This window comes from Suncus etruscus, chromosome 18 (assembly GCF_024139225.1).
Source record: "Suncus etruscus isolate mSunEtr1 chromosome 18, mSunEtr1.pri.cur, whole genome shotgun sequence".
Lineage (NCBI taxonomy): Eukaryota > Metazoa > Chordata > Mammalia > Eulipotyphla > Soricidae > Suncus > Suncus etruscus.
Window position 1 is genome coordinate 54,949,667 of NC_064865.1, and position 21,143 is coordinate 54,970,809.

A 21,143-nucleotide genomic window follows, 5' to 3' on the forward strand; every position below is an offset into this window, starting at 1 on the left:
ATAGTACATTGGTAGGGCTTTTGCCTTGCACACAACCACTCTGGGTTTGATCCCCAGCATTCCATATGGTCCTCAAGTCCATCAGGAGTGATACCCGAGTAACCCCTGAGTACCACAGGGTGTGCCCTCAACCAAACAAAAGATATCTCATTGTTTCTGAGGCCAATGAAGAAATAACTCCAGATGGAAATAAGGTGTATGACCTTTTTTTTGTTTTTGTTGTTGTTTGTTTTTGCACATGTCTCTTTAATCAGCTTCTAGAAGATCAATGCAATCTTTGTTTAGAGAGTTTCAAAGACAATGCCATTGATTGCATGAAGTGTGTGCTGGAAATTAGGACTAAACTAATTGTTTCTTATTAAATATAAGGTGACAAGGAAGCGACAGGGTGGGAGAGTGATTGGCATTAAATATGTGTCAGTAGATGCTTCTTAAGCACTAGCTTTTGATATTTTTATGCCTGTGGACTAGTACTGGGCAATTGAGAAACTCATTACTCTTCTCGTAAGCTACTTGTAGAAAAAGTAATATTTGAAGAGGCCAAATCACTTAACTTTTCCTGTGATCTCATTTTGACAAATAAATTGCATTCCTTTTCCTTTTAACACAAACACCGTGAAAACAGGAGATTTCCATTTTTAATTTAGCTCATTTTAGGACAGCTTCAAGTGAATCTAAAAACCTGCTTAGTTAATCAAATTGGTTAGTTGGCACATTAAGTGTGGTTTCCCTCATCATATTTCTGTTCAAATTAAGTCACAACAGGAAGTAAAGGTGTAAGGATATTTTAATGCAGTGAGACTCCAGAGAAACAGTTAATAATACATGCATATTTTTTTGAGCTATTCGATGGCAGTATCTCTTAAAAAGTGATTGAAATAATTTCTTCCATTGGAGATGTGTTTATAATTCACCTACTGTGTCTGCTGCAACAATCCCTCCCAGTTTCTGAGTTGACTTATATTAATTTATAAGACTAGTCTACATATTGAATATTTGGTATAAGTTTGCATTTCTCTCATACTTAATTATAGAAATGGGTTTATGTACCAACTACTACCTTGCTATTATCATATAATTCTTTCCAAGTATTCCTTCTTAGAAGTAGAATGTTTTATAAGCATTTGATTTGGGGGAGTGTCAGAAGAGATTTTATTAGTTCTTAAGTGCATTTCCCAGGGTGTCTTGTTGTGAATAATTTTTTTTTTAGCCTTGTTGTGAGGAGCCAAACCTCTCAGTACTTGGGTGCTGGGGAATGAACCTGGGACCTCACACATGTGAGGCTTATGTTTTGAATTTGACTTGAGCCACACCCCTGGCTTCCTTGAGGACATTTTATTTTGTGGGCCACACTCAGTGACACTTGGGTTATTCCTGACTATGCACTCAAAAATTGCTCCTGGCTTGAACCATGGTCTGTCCTAGGTCAGCTGCATGCAAGACAAATGTCCTACCACTGTGCCACCCCTCTGGCCCCATGTTTTGTTTTGTTTTGTTTTGTTTTGTTTTTTTGGGTTTTTGGGTCACACCCTGCAGCACTCAGGGGTTACTCCTGGCCTATGCTCAGAAGTCATTCCTGGCAGGCTCAGGGGACCATATGGGATGCCAGGATTCGAACCACCGACCTTCTGCATACAAGGCAAACGCCTTACCCCCATGCTATCTCTCTGGCCCCTCATGTTTTGTTTTTTAACACAAAAGTAATTGTCAGATGCTCTGGGGTTTTCACCGAAGGAACTATTATCATGATCTCAAACCAGATCTTGAGACATGGAGAAATTAAGTGCAGGCATGGAAATTTAGTGTCCAAAAGGAGAGGCTGTGTCCTCTAGACTCTGCAGTTTGACCTTTAGGAAGATTCATCCCGCCTCCTACATCCTTTCCTCTTTGTGCCCTGACAGTTCTTTGTGTCTGAGACTGTCCTTTGTGATGAATTTCCTCAGAGGCTGGAGGTGTGTGAGCATCTCTGGTTTTTGTGACTGACCATGAACGTGTCCTGGAGTTGGACTTGTGGGTAAGCGGTCTCCATTCGGTTCTTGCAGATGGTTGTGGAGACGGAGAAGTGTGGCCTGTCCATGAAGATGGCTTCGCCTGAGGATGTGAATGATGTCTTGGCTCACATCGGCACCTGCCTCCGGAGGATCTTCCCCGGCCTGTCCCCACTGTGAGTTCTCCTGGGGCTGGGGGTTGGGGGGGGCAGAGAAAGGGTTTTTTTCATCAGCACATAGAAGAACCCACCCTTTTCTTCACCTCATTGTTGTTTCCCTCAAACATGACACTCTAGAACCCCCCCCCCTTTTTTGGGGGGGGGTCACACCTGGCAGTGCTCAGGGGTTACTCCTGGCTCTATGCTCAGAAATCACCCCTGGCAGGCACAGGGGACCATATGGGATGCCGGGATTCGAACCACTGTCCTTCTGCATGAAAGGCAAATGCCTTACCTCCATGCTATCTCTCCAGCCCCTAGAACCCCCTTTCAGTGTGAGCCCTGCCTTCCTCTTGAGAACCTCTGTTCGACAGCCTGAAACAGGCCTTTTTCATCCAACTGACATTGTAGACCCTGGTGCCTTTTCTTCACCCAACAGGGCCTTCATTGTTCTTTTTTGGCCCCCTGTTAGGTATAGAGGAATCTTCCAAAGGAAGTCATAAATATTAGCCACTTTCCGTTTCCTCTGACTCTTCTTCCTTGGACATTAGGGATTTGTAAACTTTGTCTGTATGCATCCTTAGATTTTATTTTTTCTTTTAAAGTCACAATTTTGTGCTGGGATATCAGAGTCTGTACTTGTTGATTGTTCTTGGACTGATGGGAGGAGGAAAAAAGTGATGGGGAGAGGTGAAGGTAGAGAGATCTTCAATTGAGAAACCACCCTGAAAATATAGTTTCTGGTCAGAATTGCTTCCTGATGGACATGAGTGGACATATCCTGGCCTGTGCAGGGTCAATTCTGCCTCTACTTCAGAGAGTGGTAGAGAAGAAGACTCTGAAGACTATTGCCCTTCATGGAACATGGCCTCCACATACGGTCCTGTGTGTGAGAAGCCCATCAGCAGAAAAATCCAGGCTTTTTGACAGATTTTGTGGAGGGCCTGAAGGTGGCTCATTGGGGGACAGGATCTGCCTTTCAGTTACTCAGCCTTTCAGGCATCCTGCTTCTCTTTCCTCACTGGGTTTTCTCTTCACAAGGGACAAGTATACTGAAGTGCTCAGGCCCTGGGCTTCCTGCTGGTTTTGTATGAGTGAGAGTGTAAGAGTGTGTGAGAGAGACTGACCAACTCTTCAATCCTCTGTCAAGCTTTAGTCTCCTTCTGGTCTTCCTTTGAGTTGGCTGCTGAGGGAGCCACATGGCACTGGCCTTCTTCAGTGGAGTGAAGAGGGGAGGGGAGTAGGGGCTCTTTTGAAACAAATGACCACTGGTTTTTGGTCATACACAGTGGTGTGTGTGTGTGTGTGTGTGTGTGTGTGTGTGTGTGTGTGTGTGTGTGTGTGTGTGTGACATGGGTCCAGAAGTGGTGGTTTGAGGTGAGGTGTGAATTGAAGTGATGTAAAGACATAGCTAGAAATAAATCTATTCTCTGGAATGGCTTCCACAACACCCCCAACGCCCCCCAGAGACCAATCTGGCCCGGTCTGGAAGCGAGCGCTAACTCTGACCTGCTTCCTTAAACACCACTTTAGGAATGTCACTTTGTACTTGAATTTCCTTATAATTTCCTCCCTTTCATTCTAAATGAACTCAGATGAGATAAGAAAATTATTAAAGTCATTGAGAAAGAGGGCTTGCCACCATCTCAGAGTAATATTTAGACTGCCTGTTTTCTTTAATGTGGCATTTTACTTAATCGTCTGAAGGACAGTGGGGGTGAGTTTGATTTCACTGCCCTTTTTTTTTTGTTTTTGTTTTTGGGTCATAACCGGCGGTGCTCAGGGGTTATTCCTGGCTCTATGCTCAGAAATCGCTCCTGGCAGGCACAGGGGACCATATGGGATGCTAGGATTCGAACCACTGACCTTCTGTATGCAAGGCAAATGCCTTATCTCCATGCTATTTCTCTGGTGTCTCGCTGCTTTTCTTTTTTTCTTTTTTTTTTTTTGGTTTTCGGGCCACACCCGGCGGTGCTCAGGGGTTACTTCTGGCTGTCTGCTTAGAAATAGCTCCTGGCAGGCACGGGGGACCATATGGGACATTGGGATTTGAACCAACCACCTTTGGTCCTGGATCAGCTGCTTGCAAGGCAAACACCACTGTGCTATCTCTCTGGGCTCGTCTCCCTGCTTTTCTTTCAGAGAAAACTTTTCTGTCTTGAGAGAAGGAGTTGCTACCTAGATGCCAGTTTCTCTCTCTGCAGCCTGGCCCATGCCTTGACTTTCATTTCCTTTTCATCTCATTGCCTATCGGACACATTTCCCCCAGGAGATCCCCAGCCTTACCCTCCATGTGTCCCTTAATGACATCTTCCTTCACCCCTAAGCCTGCCTGAACCCCGTGTTCTTTTTCAACTGGCTTCATCATCGATAGACACAATATTCTGTTTTCACTTCCCAAGTTAAAAGCTAAGTTACTTTGATCTTATTCATTGCACATCAAATTACTTGCCAAACTGTATTTGTTCTGCTAATATTTCTTACTTTGTGATAGCTTGTCTATTTTCCTTTCCTTACTTTATTTTTTTGTTTGTTTTTCGACCTCACTTGGCCATACTCAGGAGTTCCTCCTGGTTCTGTACTCAGAAATTACTTAGGGCAGGCTCGGGGGATCATATGGGATACTAAAGATCAAATTTGGGTTAGCCACATACAAGGCAAACACCATCTCCATAGTATTATTGCCCCAGCTTCTTCATACCTCATTTTATCAAGATACTCTTCTGGTGAGTCTCTGCCTCCACTTCCTTCCCTGGCATACCTGCCACAATGTTCTCACAGTTTTCTCTAATCTCATTACTGACTTTTCTATGCTTGAGCTCTCTCTGGACTCTGCTTTTTTGACAAAATCTCAATTGGGCAGGTTGGCACAGAAGCCCGTGGCGTATCCTGTGTCCTAACCCAGCCCAGTCCTACAGCACAGCCAGAGTGTCTTTTGTATTTTCTGTGCTTTCCAATCAGCTCCTCGTCCTGGCAAGCTCTTGGTCCCAAAGCCACAGTCTCAAATATGCTTTCATCTGTCAAGATTTCATGTTGCCATAAAACTTTGTGTCCATCTCTGACCTAACAAATGTCACATGATGTTATAGTCGCATGTTTATGCATTTCCACATTAATCCAGTGAGTGTTTATTGGGTGTTCTATTGCATGCTTGGCATGATACTCAGTGTGGGGGTCCAAGAATGGTCCTGCCCACATGACACTAACATTAGGACATGGAGTTACTTACCATTGGGAATCAGCCCTCTCTGAAACGATTGTATTGCTTGTAGTTGATCTTTCAGAAACAACTGACAGTAGAATAAACTTCTGAGTGTAGTGGATTCCCTGTGGCCATGATATTTTGGGCAGTGGGCCCGGGTGACTTGGACTAAAGTATTGTTTGTTCAGGGAAAGGCAGACAGCTATGGGTGTGGAATGAACTCCCAAAGAAGAAAGTAGCTATAGTGTGTGTGTGTGTACAATTTCTTAAACAAGTTTAGCTGTGAAGGAGAATCGAAAAATAAGGTGTTGTGAAGAGGATATGCAAACACATTTGTGTTTGCAGTTACAGTAAGAGTCCTAGCAAGTGGACTAGTTCTTATCATGTTTTTTCACTGTGATGAGCACTTTTGGGTGAGCACTTAACTTTCTCTCACTCTGTGCCTATTGCACTGTTGGGGTGATTTGATCCTGAAACCTAAAGTTAAACCATGGCGGTTCTGCTTTCACACTGTGAGCCTTGGCTGAGGACCAGGAAGTTGATGACATGGTAGGTGACTGGGCATTGGTCGGAAGTAAATGAACACAGGTTAGCTGTGCAGAAATGACCTGGACAGGAAAGAACTCATTTCCAGAGATAGCAGGAAAAGCAGAGCATTGAGGTCAAGTGGAAATACCTCTGTGGATGTAGTTGATTATAATGTAGAAAATGACTTGGCAGAGAATTTTTCAATAATTTAAATGTACTCCACTTGCCTTTCTCATTCCCACCCAACACACACAGTTAACTTGTCAAAATAAACTCTTAATATTTTGTGACTTGCGTGTTCTTGAATTTCCCGAGGTTGTATTACATGATTTTGGCAGGAGAAATGTATAATTATCCTGGCATTGGTTATTGTGACTTGCAAGACCAGAGAGTGGGTAATTGTATCCTTTCTTCTACATTCCTATGTGTCTTGGGCCAAAGCTGTCAGGGAGCTATTTCTTTTATATAAATAATATCAAACATGCAAACTCTGTCCCTTTGTAGTATTGTACCATCTACTCAACATAGTTGAGAGATTTTGATTCAGGATTTTCACACCTTGTTGGAATCATTTGTCCTATAAATGTGTTACCTGATTCCATCCTGGGAATGTTGGCCAACAAGCCTTCATTTCCTTAGTTTATCAGTTGTTCTGCTGAAAGCTAATCAGTAAAAGAATGTCTGATAAGCAGATACCAAGAAAAGCAGGAAGAGAGTCACAGCCAAGGTAGCCCTCAGTTCTTTCATCAATTTCTGGGGGAAAAATAAATATCTAAGTTGGAGTGTAGAAAGATAGAATTCTGCTTGCAAACTGCTGTAGTTTTGGTTTTACCCTGATGAAACTTTGAATAACATTCATTATCAGAATTCAATATAAAGGGATAGAGATATATTCATTGGTGTAAGACTTTTGCTTTGCACGCAGCCTACCCCAATTTGATCCTCAACACCTCATAAAATTTCCTGAATACCATCAGGAGTAAGCCCTGAGCCCAAACCAGCCCATAGCACTAGTGGTTATGACAATCGCACCCCCCCAAAGAAAATTCAATATGTAAATCTACTGTGGTGTTATTTATAAATCAGTTCATTGGATCATATAATGCAGAGAAAAATGAATTTAATTAAACTTAATTTACAGACAGTATCTTTTCCCTTCACACACACGTATGAGTATAGTCATTTCTTCTTTTCTATTATAAGTTACTTTCCCTGTGTGAAACCAGGAAAGGATAAAGACTGAAGAACATGTTAAGATTAAGAAAAGTGTATGGGGCCGGGCGGTGGCGCTAAAGGTAAGGTGCCTGCCTTGCCTGCGCTAGCCTTGGATGGACCGCGGTTCGATTCCCCCGGTGTCCCATATGGTCCCCCTCGCCAGGAGCTACTTCTGAGCGCATAGCCAGGAGTAACCCCTGAGCGTCACCGGGTGTGGCCCAAAAACCAAAAAAAAAAAAAAAAAAAAAAGAAAAAAGAAAAGTGTAAAGAATCAGATCACTTAGCTTTGTTTTGTGAATGTCCTGATTTTTGCTTTGTGGTGCTGACTTAAAACTCATCCCGGAGATAATGAATGGTAGTTGGAAAAAATTGAGGAAAGATTTGTTGCTGAAGTCCTTCCTGTTCATCTGTTTCTGTCTCTAAGGGCAGTTCTTTTAGGAAGCTCTCTTGCATTTTGGGCTTCTGCTTTTCTAATCTCAAGTATCTTGACCTTTCTCCAAAACCAGGTTAGAATTTTTCCTCTCATTTTTTTCTCTATTTCCTTTTTTTGGGGCAGGGCACACCAGGTGATGCTCAGGGGTTACTCCTGGCTATGCGCTCAGAAATTGCTCCGGCTTGGGGATCATATAGGACGCCAGGGGATCGAACTGTGGTTCCGTCCTAAGTTAGCACAGGCAAGGCAAACACCCAACTGCTTGCACCGCTGCTCTGGTCCTTTATTTCCTTTTTTAACATCTTATTAAATCATCAGGATCAAGTAAGATCACTTTAGAAAGTGTTTACTTATGAGCATAAGCACACAGACAGAAAGTATTTCTGTTCTCTCGAACTGTCTGGTTTCTGGTGCAAGAAAGTTCCACAAATAATAAACAAAGTGAAATTCCCCCCATACAGCAGAGAAGAAGATATCAGATTTATGTCAGGATGCCCAGAAAATCCTCTTTGATTGTGTTTCCTTTTCTTGGAGAACTCTTTAGTCAGGGGCAGTTGGGGAGAAGCTCTGAGCTGTGCCCATGAACTCCAGCTGGACACACACAAACCGAGAAGGTGTCAGATCTAGTGGCGGCTGGACAATGAGCTCTCACCAATGCCTTAGTGTCTTTAGCATCATATGGTAACAATAACAAGCATGCAGGATGGTGCTGATTAAAGTATCTCAGGTCAGACTGACTTGGTTTAAGCTCCAGGGCTATAGCTGCTCAGGTAGCAACTGAGAGCCCAAGAAGAACACTGGGCCCTGTCGGAAAAAAACTGCCAACATTTGGGTGGATTTTATTTTTTGGATGTTTCTGACCTATGGAAGTTTTTGATTGCTCTGAGTGGATTGCGCTTCTGTAATTTGAAATGTACAGTTTTGAAATTTGAAATTAACAGTGGCTAATCACATTGTATTTTAGTGATGTGATAGTAAGCATTTAACATGATTTTCCCTATGCTTTCAGCACATTTCATGGGTCTTATTAGCGGGGTGTTGGCTGGGCATTGGTGCTGTGGTAGCTGTTGGGAAGGTTCTTTGCTCTGCTACAGAAAATGAGGTATTGATTCCTAGTTGCAGCTGATGGGAGTGTGGAAAGTAGTATCTGCTCAGTGGGTAACGAGGAATTGATGTGGGAAAGAGATGCTTCAAGGCCTGCCAACTCTTACTAATCTGCATTCATAGGTAATGTTTTGTTGTGTAGTTGGCATCAACAAAAGAGCAGCCATGCTGGTGAAAAAAGGCCAGGTTACCTCAGCTGAACTCAGAGACTGAATTTTGGGCCAGTTGATTTAAGTGCATTACAAGAATTTACAGATTTCTTTGTTTTCCTTCTCTTGTTGCCAGTTTCAGTCTGTGATTGGTGTGGAGAACCGCGTTCTTGTCTTCTAGTTCACTGGTCCTTTCTGCGTGCACCTTGTTTCTTTGTCTCTAACAGTGAATTGCACACAGTGAAAAAGTAGGTGGTTCAGCTTCCTAGAGTTGCCGTTGAGTGGGTGATGGTCTTGCTATTGCATTTTCTAGGGTTTTGATTTATCTAGTTCAGTACTTACTCTGAGAGCAGGTTTCTCTCTCTTCATCCCCCTTTCTTCTCCTCTCCCCTTTCTTATTTTATTTTATTTTATTTTTTTTGGTTTTTGGGTCACACCCGGCGGTGCTCAGGGGTTACTCCTGGCTATCTGCTCAGAAATAGCTCCTGGCAGGCACACGGGGAACCATATGGGACACCGGGATTCGAACCAACCACCTTTGATCCTGGATTGGCTGCTTGCAAGGCAAATGCCGCTGTGCTATCTCTCCGGGCCCTCTCCCCTTTCTTTATCTCTCCTCCTTCCTATTTTCCCTCGAGTCTTTTTCTCTCCCCTTTGTCTCTCATTCTTTGTCTCTCTTCTTTTCTCTATTTTCTCTTCCCCTTTTTCTATTTCTCTATCCCTCTTTCTCTCTTTTCTCTCCTCGTTCACTCTCCCTTCCTGCTCTCCCTGTCTGAGCCAAAGCCTGTGCTGCATACACAGATGGGCTCTTCGCTGTTGTTTTTGCTTTCAGCAGAAAACAACTTGTGTGGGGTGTATTTTCCTCTCCCTCATTGTTTGTGGGCATGGTGTCAGAAAATGTGAGAAACAGGCATGGAAACAAATGTCCTTGTTTCTGAGATTCCTTTAATTCCTGGAATCTGCAATTGTTGCTTCCTGGAAAGAAAAGATGAGAAAGCATGGAAGTAGAGGAGCTTCTGAAAGTCACCTTTGAAGAGTGGTTTCATGATTTTTGTTCTGTTTTGGGCAGTGCTCAGGGCTTACTCTTGGTTCTATACTCAGAGATCATTCCTGGTGGGTCTTGGAACTACCAGAGCTCAAACCCAGATTAACTGTGTGTAAAACAAGTGCCCTACCATTAAACAATCTCTTTCTGGTCTGTGAAGATTGGTTTTGAGGGTTAGAGAAATGCCCACATAATTGCCACAGGATTTTCTACCTCACAAATACTGCCTTCCACTGATTTTTCCCTCCATCCTGATTAGATTATCCAATGTGGTTTCTACAATGAAATGAGGTACTGGCTTATAAATTTGTCATGAAGTGGACATTTCCCCTCATAATTTTAGAATTTTATGTCTTGCTTTTGTTTGTTTGTTTGTTTTGGGGCAACACCGTTTGATGCTCAGGGGTTACTCCTGGCTAAGCGCTCAGAAATTGCCCCTGGCTTGGGGGGAACAAATGAGACGCAGGGGGATCGAACCGCGGTCCTTCCTTGGCTAGTGCTTGCAAGGTAGACACCTTACCTCTAGCACCACCTCACCCCTACGTCTTGCTTTTTATCTCATCAACTTTCTTCCAAAGATTTTTTTGCCTTATTTCCTCTTTTCTTTGCTGTATTGTATCTTTTTCCTGCTGGTCATGCATGTAGTCTGCCCTGCAGAGCTATCGAAATCAGACTTGTAGGATAGAAATAGGATTTCAGATGAAGAGAGACCCAAGTTCATCTTGGTGTGTCCTGGCTAACTTGATTTTGCTGTGTTTAAGTGCCTTGATTTGCTACCCAAAGTTGTTCTTTTCCTTTGCCTCATTCTAGCTTCATTCTCATTCTAGCCTCATTCTCTTGTGGCTAGAAAGTAGTTTCTCTAGAATGAGTATCCTGAATCAAGACATACAGTTCCACTCTGCCAGCTTCTTCGATTTCATTTCCTTTGTGAATGTCAGTGTGCATGTCTTCTTCCCTCCACCCACTCCCATGAAGGATGTTCTAGAAGAAAGAGACTTAATCAGAGATGTTTCCAGGTCACATCAAGAAAGCTCAGGCTCTACCTACTTGTACATGCAGTTTGTTCCCACAAGAGCTTGAAGGGACTCATGACATTGGACATCCCTAGTTCTACCTAATAGATGTGTCCAGCATCACACTGGGAGCTGGTTGGCATGTTTTCAGCACTAGCAGAATGTTTAGACTGAAGCGTCAGGGTGTTGTGTGGCTGAGGTTTCCTTTAGGAGAAGAACAAAACAAGCTAACTAAGCAACTTGTCGGGCCACACATTTCTCTGGAATCCCTCCAGCCAGAGACAGGAAGTAATGGATCCTTTATTCTCCTCCTTTTTCTGGTGATGGCAAGGCAGGAAGAGGGCTGAACCATTGCACGATGGATGCTATGATGGGTCCCAGGTGAGGCTCAGTCATTTGGGGGCTGGATTCCCACCTTTTCTCTTAGCCTGAGCTTCTGCTTCACTTTCTTTTCTGTGGGGTGCTTCTGATTGTCTCCTTTCCCCAGATGGCTTCTCCTGGGTAGAAAGGGGGTGAAATCACACTTGATTCCCTCCCTCTTGCTTCAATTTCTGGTCCTTTTTCTCCCCTTCCATGGAAGTCTGAGTTTATGCACATTTCCAGGCTCTCTGTGCCCTTACCCTGCTCTCCCCCCTTTTCTACTGCCCCCAGCTCACTCTAGACTGGCCCTCCCTTGTCCTCACAACTCCTTCTGTCCCCACTGTTTTTCTGGCTCGCCTTTCTGGAAAACTGGCCGCCCTGCAGCCAGCCAACTGCCTCTTTCCCCCACACACATTCGAGCTGCCAAGAGCTGTGACACTAAAGACACCAGTATCCAGTTAAAGCCATCCGTATCCAGCACGACGCCACCATCAACCTGGGGCCTCGCCCAGCTGCCCATTGTGGCAGTTCAGTGCCTCGCCCCATCTCCCACATTATGTCTCTCTATCTCTGAAGCGCCCTGGCTGTTCATTTGAGGTGCTTTGCTCTGCTCCTTCCACTCCCTGCTGGGAGCTGGCTGTGACCTTGTTCCTGCCCAGATCTAGCACCTGAGTCCCCCCACCTCACCCCCCACCACATGATGCTTTCACTCTAGGGTCCTACATCCCAGTTTCAAGGAGCGTAGACTTTCTCAGCTCTGTGCACTCATTGTCTCTGTCTCTGAAACATTTTCTAGGTACCTGGCTCTCACCTCCCCAAACATATGAACCTGAATGAACCTTTCCTTCCTTCCTTCCTTCCTTCCTTCCTTCCTTCCTTCCTTCCTTCCTTCCTTCCTTCCTTCCTTCCTTCCTTCCTTCCTTCCTTCCTTCCTTCCTTCCTTTTCCTTCCTTCCTTCCTTCCCTCCTCCTCCTCCCTCCCTCCTCCCTCCCTCCTCCCTCCCTCCCTCCTCCCTCCCTCCCTCCCTCCCTTCCTCCCTCCCTCCCTCCATTCCTCCCTCCCTCCCTCCCTCCCTCCCTTCCATCTTCCCTCCCTCCCTTCCTTCCCTCCTACCTTCCTCCTTCCCTCCCTCCCTCCCTCCCTCCCTCCCTCCCTCCCTCCCTCCCTCCCTCCCCCCCCCCTTCCTTCAGTGAAGATCAGGGGTTACTCCTGTCTCTGTCCTTAGGAACCAACTCCAACTAGGCGGGGGTGGGGGTGGGGGACCATCTGGGATACCAAAGACTGAACCGAGGTTGACTACGTGCAAAGGCGAACACCCTACCTGCTATGCTATTGCTCTGGTTTCAGCATTAAATAATTTTTTTACATAAATCAAGGATGTACCAAAACACATTTTAAAGTGCCACCCCCATTCCCCCTCAACCCCAAGAATCTCTGTGTATCCCCCTCTACAGGGAATCCTCCCAAGTGGTTCTGAGAAAGTCTAGAACCCCTTTCAGGGATTCTCAGCCAGCTGGGCAGCAGGGCTCAGTGTAGGAGCTGGAGGAGGTGATGGTGTGCGGGTTCCACCATGCTAGCTCACTGGCTCTCTCAGCTCTGTCCCTTCTAGGGTCATACCAGGTTGAGCTTGGGGCTTGGAGGGCGGGGCAACAGTGTGCTGCTGAAGAAGGAATAGGATGGTCCACACACAAAACATGTCCCCTGTCTCTCCCCTTCCTTTGCTTCTTCTTCCTTTGCCTTTGTTATCTAGACAAAACACGGTGCTCCTTATTTGTTTATAGTGTTCCTCTCCTCCTAAACTAGATGTGGGATAGAAACTGGTGATGTTGCTAACTGAATACATTAGCCAGTTGTTCCTTGAGTGAGTCCTCTGAGATAACTGACAGCATCAGCTGACCTTTACAGAGACTTTCCCTGGCACGGGGGATTATTCTAATAACCTTATTGGCATTCATTGCATTCTTGCTTGCTGTTACCCCATGGCGTAGGCTCTCTTATTTTTTTTCCAGATCTCTGAATAGTGACAGTTTTGGGGTCCTCGGTTGGTCTTTTAACCACACTTCCCTGCCCTGCCTCTGCTTGGTAGCCAGGGACGTGGTTAGGGTTTGAGAATGACAGTGTTGGGAGAGGGACTGGATTGGAGAGGGTAAGGTGGGACATAATTTCCTTCTCAGAGGGGGTCACGGTCCAGAGTTGGGGACGCGCCAAGGAGCAGCATATCTAATATGAAATGCACAATCACGGTGGACTTGTGCACACCATCCTGGGAAGACAGAGGAGGGGATTTATACTTGTGTAATTTGGGGAAAAATAAGCATAATTTATGGTCTAGCAAATTACTAAGTAGACCACTTTTCTAAGGATTCAAATACAGTCTCCCACAGCAAGTCCACTAAATGGAGACAGCATGGCGGGCTTCTTTTCTGTCACAAGAGAGGGGAGTTAAAGTAAGGGCTTCTTATTAACTTCCTGTAGACTTCCGGTTCCTTTGTGCTCTGAAAAGGGAATGGTATTTACCCACACGACAGTGACACCCTGCTTTGCTTGCTTTGCTTTGTTTTTAGATGATATAGCCCCAAATAGCCTCTTAGGTGTCGCTGGAAAGTTCAGATCTTTGAAACTTACTGATATTATTGTGGCTCTTCCAGGAGGATCCTGAAGAAAGTGTCCATGGAACCATCTGAGCGACTGGCCAATCTCCAGGCTCTGTGGGACAGCCAGACGGTACCCGAACAAGGCCCCTGCGGTGAGCATCATGCATTTCAGCCCCAAACGTAGCTGGCTGCAAGGATGTCCCCTGCCAGGAAGTGAAGTCTATTTCTAGTGTGCTACCGTTAAGGTACAATTAGTTTGAAGGTGTAATTAGTGCTGCACAGACTTCAGATTGGTTGGACAAATGTCCTATATTTAAGCCGTTTTATATCCTGGTATGTAGTGACTCTAGAACAGAAGCCCAAATCTGCTGTTTTATTTTTCCCCCCTCCCAAACGGAAGGAGTAATCAGCATTGTCAACATCGGCCATATTTAAACTTTTCAATCTGGGCTGAAAAATCATTTTGCCAACGACCCGTCTCCTTTCTGTCATCTTGTTTCAGGCGGATTTTCTCAGATGTATGCCTGTGTTTGCGACTGGCTTGGATTTTCCTATCGGGAAGAGGTACAGTGGGTAAGTGTAGTCAGACCAGATTCTGGTTTACTGGCAGTTGTTTTCTTCTTTTTTTTTTTTTTCCCCCTTAAAGTTTCCTTTCTCTCTCAAATGGCATGAAAAGAGAAAAATCTGCTTTTTGTCAATGTGATTCTGCTTCTCTCACTTCTACTTCCGAGGTTATCCAGGTGGTTTTTCCATGATTGAATTTGGAATTCTCTTTCTGATAGGATGTGGATACGATTTACCTGACGCAGGACACCAGGGAATTGAATTTGCAGGACTTTAGCCACCTTGATCACAGGTAAGTGGGTTGCTTTTGTTTGTTTCTTTCGCTCTCTTGTTTTGCTCTCACCACTGGATGTATCTGTAGGACATTCTCTGAATTTTTGCTTTCTCAGGGGTCATTACAAATGGATACCTCAGAGTGACTAGTTGGAAGTGTAGCTGAATGTGTGTCCCCTCATTCAGAAGTTTAAAATGTGCACAATTTTATCTTGGAGACAGTATAATTCTTAAAGTTTTTGTACCAGTTCACACATTGATTCGTTCTTGCATGTATATAAAAGACAGTTTTCTATACTTTTTAAAAGGCCATTTTGCTGACTTGTGATTTTAGAACTTTTTTTTTTCTAACAGCAAATTCTATGTCTTAATTCTAACAAATGCTTCTGCTTTGCAAGTCCTCAATGAATTGAGGATGATTAGCAGCATTTATGTGCATCTCTTGGTGGGAACCAAGGTTTGCCAGTTTTGGTATGGGAGAGAGGTAATAAGATCTGGAACCCAGTTACAAAATATCTGAGACACTTTTAAGTTCAGGGTCTTGCCTGAATAACCTATGGCTATGGTTGGTATGATTAGGCATCAAAGAACAAGCTTCTTCCCCATTTCCCTTCTCTCTGCAACATGAGATGGATCCTATTGCTTGTTCTGAACTAAGAAAGCTGAAATTCCAACCCTGTCTTGTATGCCTTTTGGTCAGTAGAAACAATAGAGAGTGGACTTTTAGTACCACCAACTTCTTATCCTGCTTTCTGCTCACAAACCAATTTTTTTTTTTGGAGGGGAGCATACCTGGAGCAGTGAGGGACTACCCCTCACTTGGTGTGTGATGCTAGAAATCAGACCCCTGGCTCTTACATGCAACCCTTTAAAGCTATCTCCCCAGATGTCTCAATGTCATTTTTTGGTTTTTCGGTTACACCTGGCAGCGCTCAGGGGTTACTCCTGGCTCTATGCTCAGAAATCGCTCCTGGCAGGCTCGGGAGACCATATGGGATGCTGGGATTAGAACCACTGTCCTTCTGCATGCAACACAAACGTCCTACCTCCATGCTATTTCTCCGGGCCCTCAATGTCGTGTGTGTGTGTGTGTGTGTGTGTGTGTGTGTGTGTGTGTGTGGTTTTTGGGTCACACCCGCCAGTGCTCAGGGGTTACTCCTGGCTCCATGCTCAGAAATTGCTCCTGGCAGGCATGGGGGACCAGATGGGACGCCGGGGTTCGAACTGATGACCTTCTGCATGAAAGGCAAACGCCTTACCTCCATGCTATCTCTCCGGCTCCCCTCAATGTCATTTTTTTTTGTGTGTTTTTTGTGGTTTTTGGGTCACACCCGGCAGCACTCAGGGGTTATTCCTGGCTCCATGCTCAGAAATTGCTCCTGGCAGGCACAGGGGACCATATGGGACACCGGGATTCGAACTGATGACCTCCTGCATGAAAGGCAAACACCTTACCTCCATGCTATCTCTCCGGGCCCCCTCATTGTCATTTTTAAGTTTAGTTTCCATCTTCGTATCAGGAACCCCACTTGCAAAGTGATGTCTCTGAACAGTTCTAGTTAATCTGCCATGCTGGTGGGATATCTTTGATTGGGAACGAGGTGCCCAGACTTTGTTCTCATGTTGCCTTTACTCCCTCTTTTTTGTGGACTGGGCAGGTTTCTCTTGTGCAGACTTGTTTCTCTTTTCCTACATATGAGGAAATCGTATATGCATATTTTGGCAAGAGATTTTTCTCTGTGTGTCAAAAAATAAACTCAAAGGGAAAGTATGAAATAGTTCACTTTGTATTTTCCAATAAAAACAAAAGATTAATTCCATGTTGAGTAAGAGGAGTAGGTAGCTTACAATATTGGGATTTAAAACCTTTTTTTTTTCTTTATGTTTGGGGCTCCACTAGATATATACTAAGGCGTTACTCCTGCTTCTGTACTCAGGAATTCCTCTTAATTCAGGAGATTGTATGGGATGCCAAGGATTGAACCCGGGTTGGCCTTGTGCAACCCAAGTGCTCTTCCTGCTCTACTCTCCAGCCCCAGGCTGAGTTTCAGTATTTGGTTCCAGTTCTTCTGTCCCCAGGTTCCTGTACAGTTTTAAGTGTGATAAAGTTTTGTGTTAGGTCTGGTTTTAGGTTGTTTTGGCATTTGTTATATGAGAAATTAAAGTAAAAAATGAAATATAATATATTAATTTCTTGAAGAATAATGTGCAATAAATCTCATGCTTACATAGAATCTGTCTCTGTGTGAAAAGAATTCCATTTTCCATAAAAATAAGCCAGTGAGAAGAGTGGCACCACTGGCTAATTTTGCTGATCTTTTAAACTTCTAGCTTATAGGAAGCGAGGTAGAGTTTCATCTACACCTGCTCAAGGCTCCAGTGTTACTTTTTTATTTTTTGGATTTTTAAGCCACTCCTGTTAGTGCTTAGGATATATTCTGTGCTCTGTGCACAGGGTTCATTCATGGTGATGTTCAGAAACTATATACAGTGCTGGAGAATCACACCCAGGTTAGCCATGTATAAGGCAGATGCTTTATCTATTGTACTACTTCTCTGTATAGTAACAAGCAAATTTGTGATTTTGTGTTTTTTTTGTTTTGTTTTGTTTTGTTTTGTTTTTTGGTTTTTGGGCCACACTCGGCGGTGCTCAGGGGTGACTCTTGGCTGTCTGCTCAGAAAGAGCTCCTGGCAGGCACGGGGATTTGAACCAACCACCTTTGGTCCTGGATCGACTGCTTGCAAGGCAAACACCGCTGTGCTATCTCTCCGGGCCCCAAATTTGTGATTTTTGGGGGGGGGGTCACACCTGATGGTGCACAGGAGTTACTCTTGGTTCTGTGCTCAAAAGTCCCACCTGGCAGGCTCAGGGGACCATATAGGATGCCAGGATTCAAACTAGGGTTTTTCCTGTGTTAGCAGCATGCAAAGCAAAACACTTTACTGCTGTGCTATCACTTTGGCCCCTAAATTTGTGAATTTTTTTTATTATATCTCTAATGAGGTCATTGTTGGATTTAGTATCACTTTGGCCCCTAAATTTGTGAATTTTTTTTATTATATCTCTAATGAGGTCATTGTTGGATTTAGTAAGATCTTGTTGGTAGCTGAGCATTCAGTTACTTCATTTGTTTCTAAACGTTAAGTGACTTCAGCTACACATTGGCATCTAAATTGGAGGGTTTCTACAGGTATGACAGTATTAAACAAAAATGGTGGGGCCGGAGAGGTGGCGCTAGAGGTAAGGTGTCTGTCTTGCAAGCGCTAGCATGTAGGATGGACGGTGATTTGATCCCCCGGTGTCCCATATGGTCTCCCCAAGCCTGGAGTGATTTCTGAGCACATAGCCAGGAGTAACCCCTGATCGTCAAACGAGTATGGGCTGAAAACCAAAAACAAAACAAAACAAAAAAAAAACCCAAAAACAAACAAACAAAAATGGCGATTCATGGCAGCATAGTGGCACTATTGCTGATACTACTGCTCCCTTGGGGTGTGTTTTTGACTGCCAGGTCTTCAGGGAGTACAAGAAGATGGGGAGAACGGAGGGTGCCCACACTCACTCCCCTAAAGTCTTGGTGATATCAACTGAATATCAGCATACCTGGATTTTGGTCAGATTGGTGTTTCTGCAGAGAGTCGCAGAGGAGTGGTGAAGCCAAATCATAGGCAATGTGTTGATTATGGGTCAGGGTGCAGCAGGCATGATGACTTCAGCAGAATGGGGGTTTGGCCTCGCCTCTCCTCCCAAGATTTTAGCCAGCTTTTAGCTGTGTGGGCAGTGTACCCATGATTTTTCATGGCTTGATTTACTTCTTTTTTGAGAACAGAGGTGTTCATTGGATTTGTGTGTGTGTGTGTGTGTGTGTGTGTGTGTGTGTGTGTGTGTGTGTGTGTGTGTGTGTGTTACACCCAGCGGTGTTACTCCTGGCTCTCTGCTTAGAAATATCTCTTGGCAGGCTCAAGGGGACCATATGGGATGCTGGGAATTGAACCCAGGTCTGTCCCAGGTGGGCCCCATGCAAAGCAAAATGCCCTACTGCTGTGCTGTCATTCTGGTCTGCTCATTGGATTTTTTTTTTCCTATTTATTTTCTCTTCATTTTTTATTGTGAATGTGTTTGCTCCCACTTATTTAGAAACATGTGTTATGATCAACTATATGATACATCCTCTTTATAAATAAGGTAAATTTTTAAAATTAAAAAAAAACAACTCATTGGATTCTTTTTTTTTTTTTTTGTTTTTTGGGCCACACCCGGCATTGCTCAGGGGTTCCTCCTGGCTGTCTGCTCAGAAATAGCTCCTGGCAGGCATGGGGGACCATATGGGACACCAGGATTCAAACCAACCACCTTTGGGTCCTGGATCGGCTGCTTGCAAGGCAAACGTCACTGTGCTATCTCTCTGGGCCCGCTCATTGGATTCTTAAAATTAGTGCTGATTTTGGGATCAGCGGGCTAAAAGACACCATTATCCATTTGTCCAGGGACCTCTCTGAGCTTACAGCTAGAATGTCAGGACTGTAGTCATACTATAAATTGGAGGATCCAGGTAGTGATGCCAAGGAGAAGAGAATATACAGTTTTACAGTCATTGAAGTCCCCTGTTCCTGGAAGACTTTTAAGAGGCGCACATCTCATCATTTCTCTAGAGACTTAATGATATGCACCACTGAGTTTGAACTTGGCTCCTGAGCACCCCGCCAGCAGCTGATTTCCTCCAGGCATCCGTTTCTGTGCTGTCATTTCTTACTCATCAAGGCGACTGTCTTCAGCCTGTGACTTCCAGGAAGGCGGATTAATGTTGTCAAGTTGTTCTGGTGTAATTCTTACCTCATCTAAGTGCTGTCGCTTCATTTCTGCTGTCTCTGAAAAAAGGCAGAAATGTTGTTTGGCATATGGAAAGGGGTGGGGCTAGCTTTTGCTTCTCTTCCAAATATTTTCTGAATAATTTGGTTCGACAGTGCTTTCCACTTTGGGGCTAAAGAGTGAGCGAGATCCCCTGTCTCTGAACCATTTACTTGTAATTTATCGAACAGTAGGAGCACAAGTGTGAATAATGACATCAGAGCCCATTCAGATTAGAAGCTTGGGCTGTGTATGCTGAGAGGAGGTTGGAGTTTTTGAGTTATTTTTTTTGTTGGGGGGCACACCCAGCAATGCTCAGGGCTCTGCATTCAGGAATCACTCCAGTTGATACTCAGGGGACCATCTGGAATGCTGAGATTGAACCCTGGTTGACCAAATGCAAAGTGAGCACTTTAACCACTGTTCTATCATTCTGGTTCCAAGTTGGAGTCTTTGATATGAAATCCTGTGGCTTTGCCATTCCCAATTTCCCCCAGCCAGTGTAGGCTGAAGCCCCTCACCAGCATGGAAGGCAAATGACTGGTCCCCAGGCTAGGCAGTAGCTACACAGATGCTGAGTCAACACACTGCTCATCTTGGATCTGCGACTTAGCTCTAAGTTTGTGACAAGGCTCACTCCTCTTCTTTGGGGTCTTTATCTCTTAGAGGCTGTTCATGAGGGCCAGAGAGACAGTATCAGGACTAAGACACCTGACTTATTCGTTTTTAACGTGCTTTGATCCTGATACTGCATATGCTCCCCTGAATACCACCATGAGTGATTCCTGAGCAGAGCCAGGATTGAGGGGGGCCGGAAAGATAGCATGGAGGTAAGACGTTTACTTTGCATGCGGAAGGATGATGGTTCAAATCCCAGCATCCTATATGGTTCCCTCTTTCCCCCTTCCAGCTTGCCAGAAGCGATTTCTGAGCATAGACCCAAAAAACAAAACAAAACAAAAAAAAAGGATTGAGTCCTGAACACTGCTGGGTGTGGACCCCAGCCCTCTCATCGCCTTAAGAAAAATACCCCCCAAACCAAACAACAAAGACTCGATATAAACGAATTACAGAGTTGTTCTCCTGCAGTCATTACAAATGTATTTATAGTGGCCCTGGTGCGAGCTGGGAGTGATAGCACAGCAGGAAGGGCATTCATTCCTGGGCATCCTGTATGTTTCCCTGAGGCCATGGGGAGTGATTGCTGAGTGCAGAGCCAGGAGAAATCCCTGAGCACTGCTCAGTGTGGCCCCTCCAAAAAAACCCCAAATAAATAAAGAATTTTGTGCTATTACATAAAATAGTTAGATGAATCTTTGCTATATCTTTTTGGGAAGAGAAGGCTCCCTCAGCAATCATTCAGGTGTCAACTGAGTTAGAAATAAGAATACCAATTTATGATAGACCCCCCCCCCCATTACTGGCTATTATTGACAACAGCCACAAATCTGCATTTCATAAATTTACTTTAGGGAGAAAGTAAGGATATATTCAGCACTGTAGAAAATTCTTCTTTCCTGAGGTCAGACAACTTAGAATGTCTGTGCTCCTATTTTAAGGAAATCGAGCAGGAATAACTGATGGTGCCACATTGCCAAGGCTTGGGAGGGTTCTCTAAATCACTGATTCTCCCGAAGGTGAGATCTCATCAGAGGGTCACCTGCTCAT

General features: G+C 44.4%; 1 protein-coding gene across 2 annotated transcripts in view; it reads left to right on the top strand.

The window, feature by feature from the left end:
- The window catches only part of CARMIL1 (capping protein regulator and myosin 1 linker 1), a 343,844-nt gene that overhangs the window by 139,007 nt on the left and 183,694 nt on the right, over nt 1-21,143 (top strand). For both annotated transcript variants that reach the window (XM_049764942.1, XM_049764943.1), the window contains exons 5-8: nt 2,043-2,164; nt 13,844-13,941; nt 14,292-14,362; nt 14,572-14,645. In XM_049764942.1, coding sequence (XP_049620899.1) covers nt 2,043-2,164; nt 13,844-13,941; nt 14,292-14,362; nt 14,572-14,645 — 365 coding nt within the window. The remainder of the gene's footprint in view (nt 1-2,042; nt 2,165-13,843; nt 13,942-14,291; nt 14,363-14,571; nt 14,646-21,143) is intronic.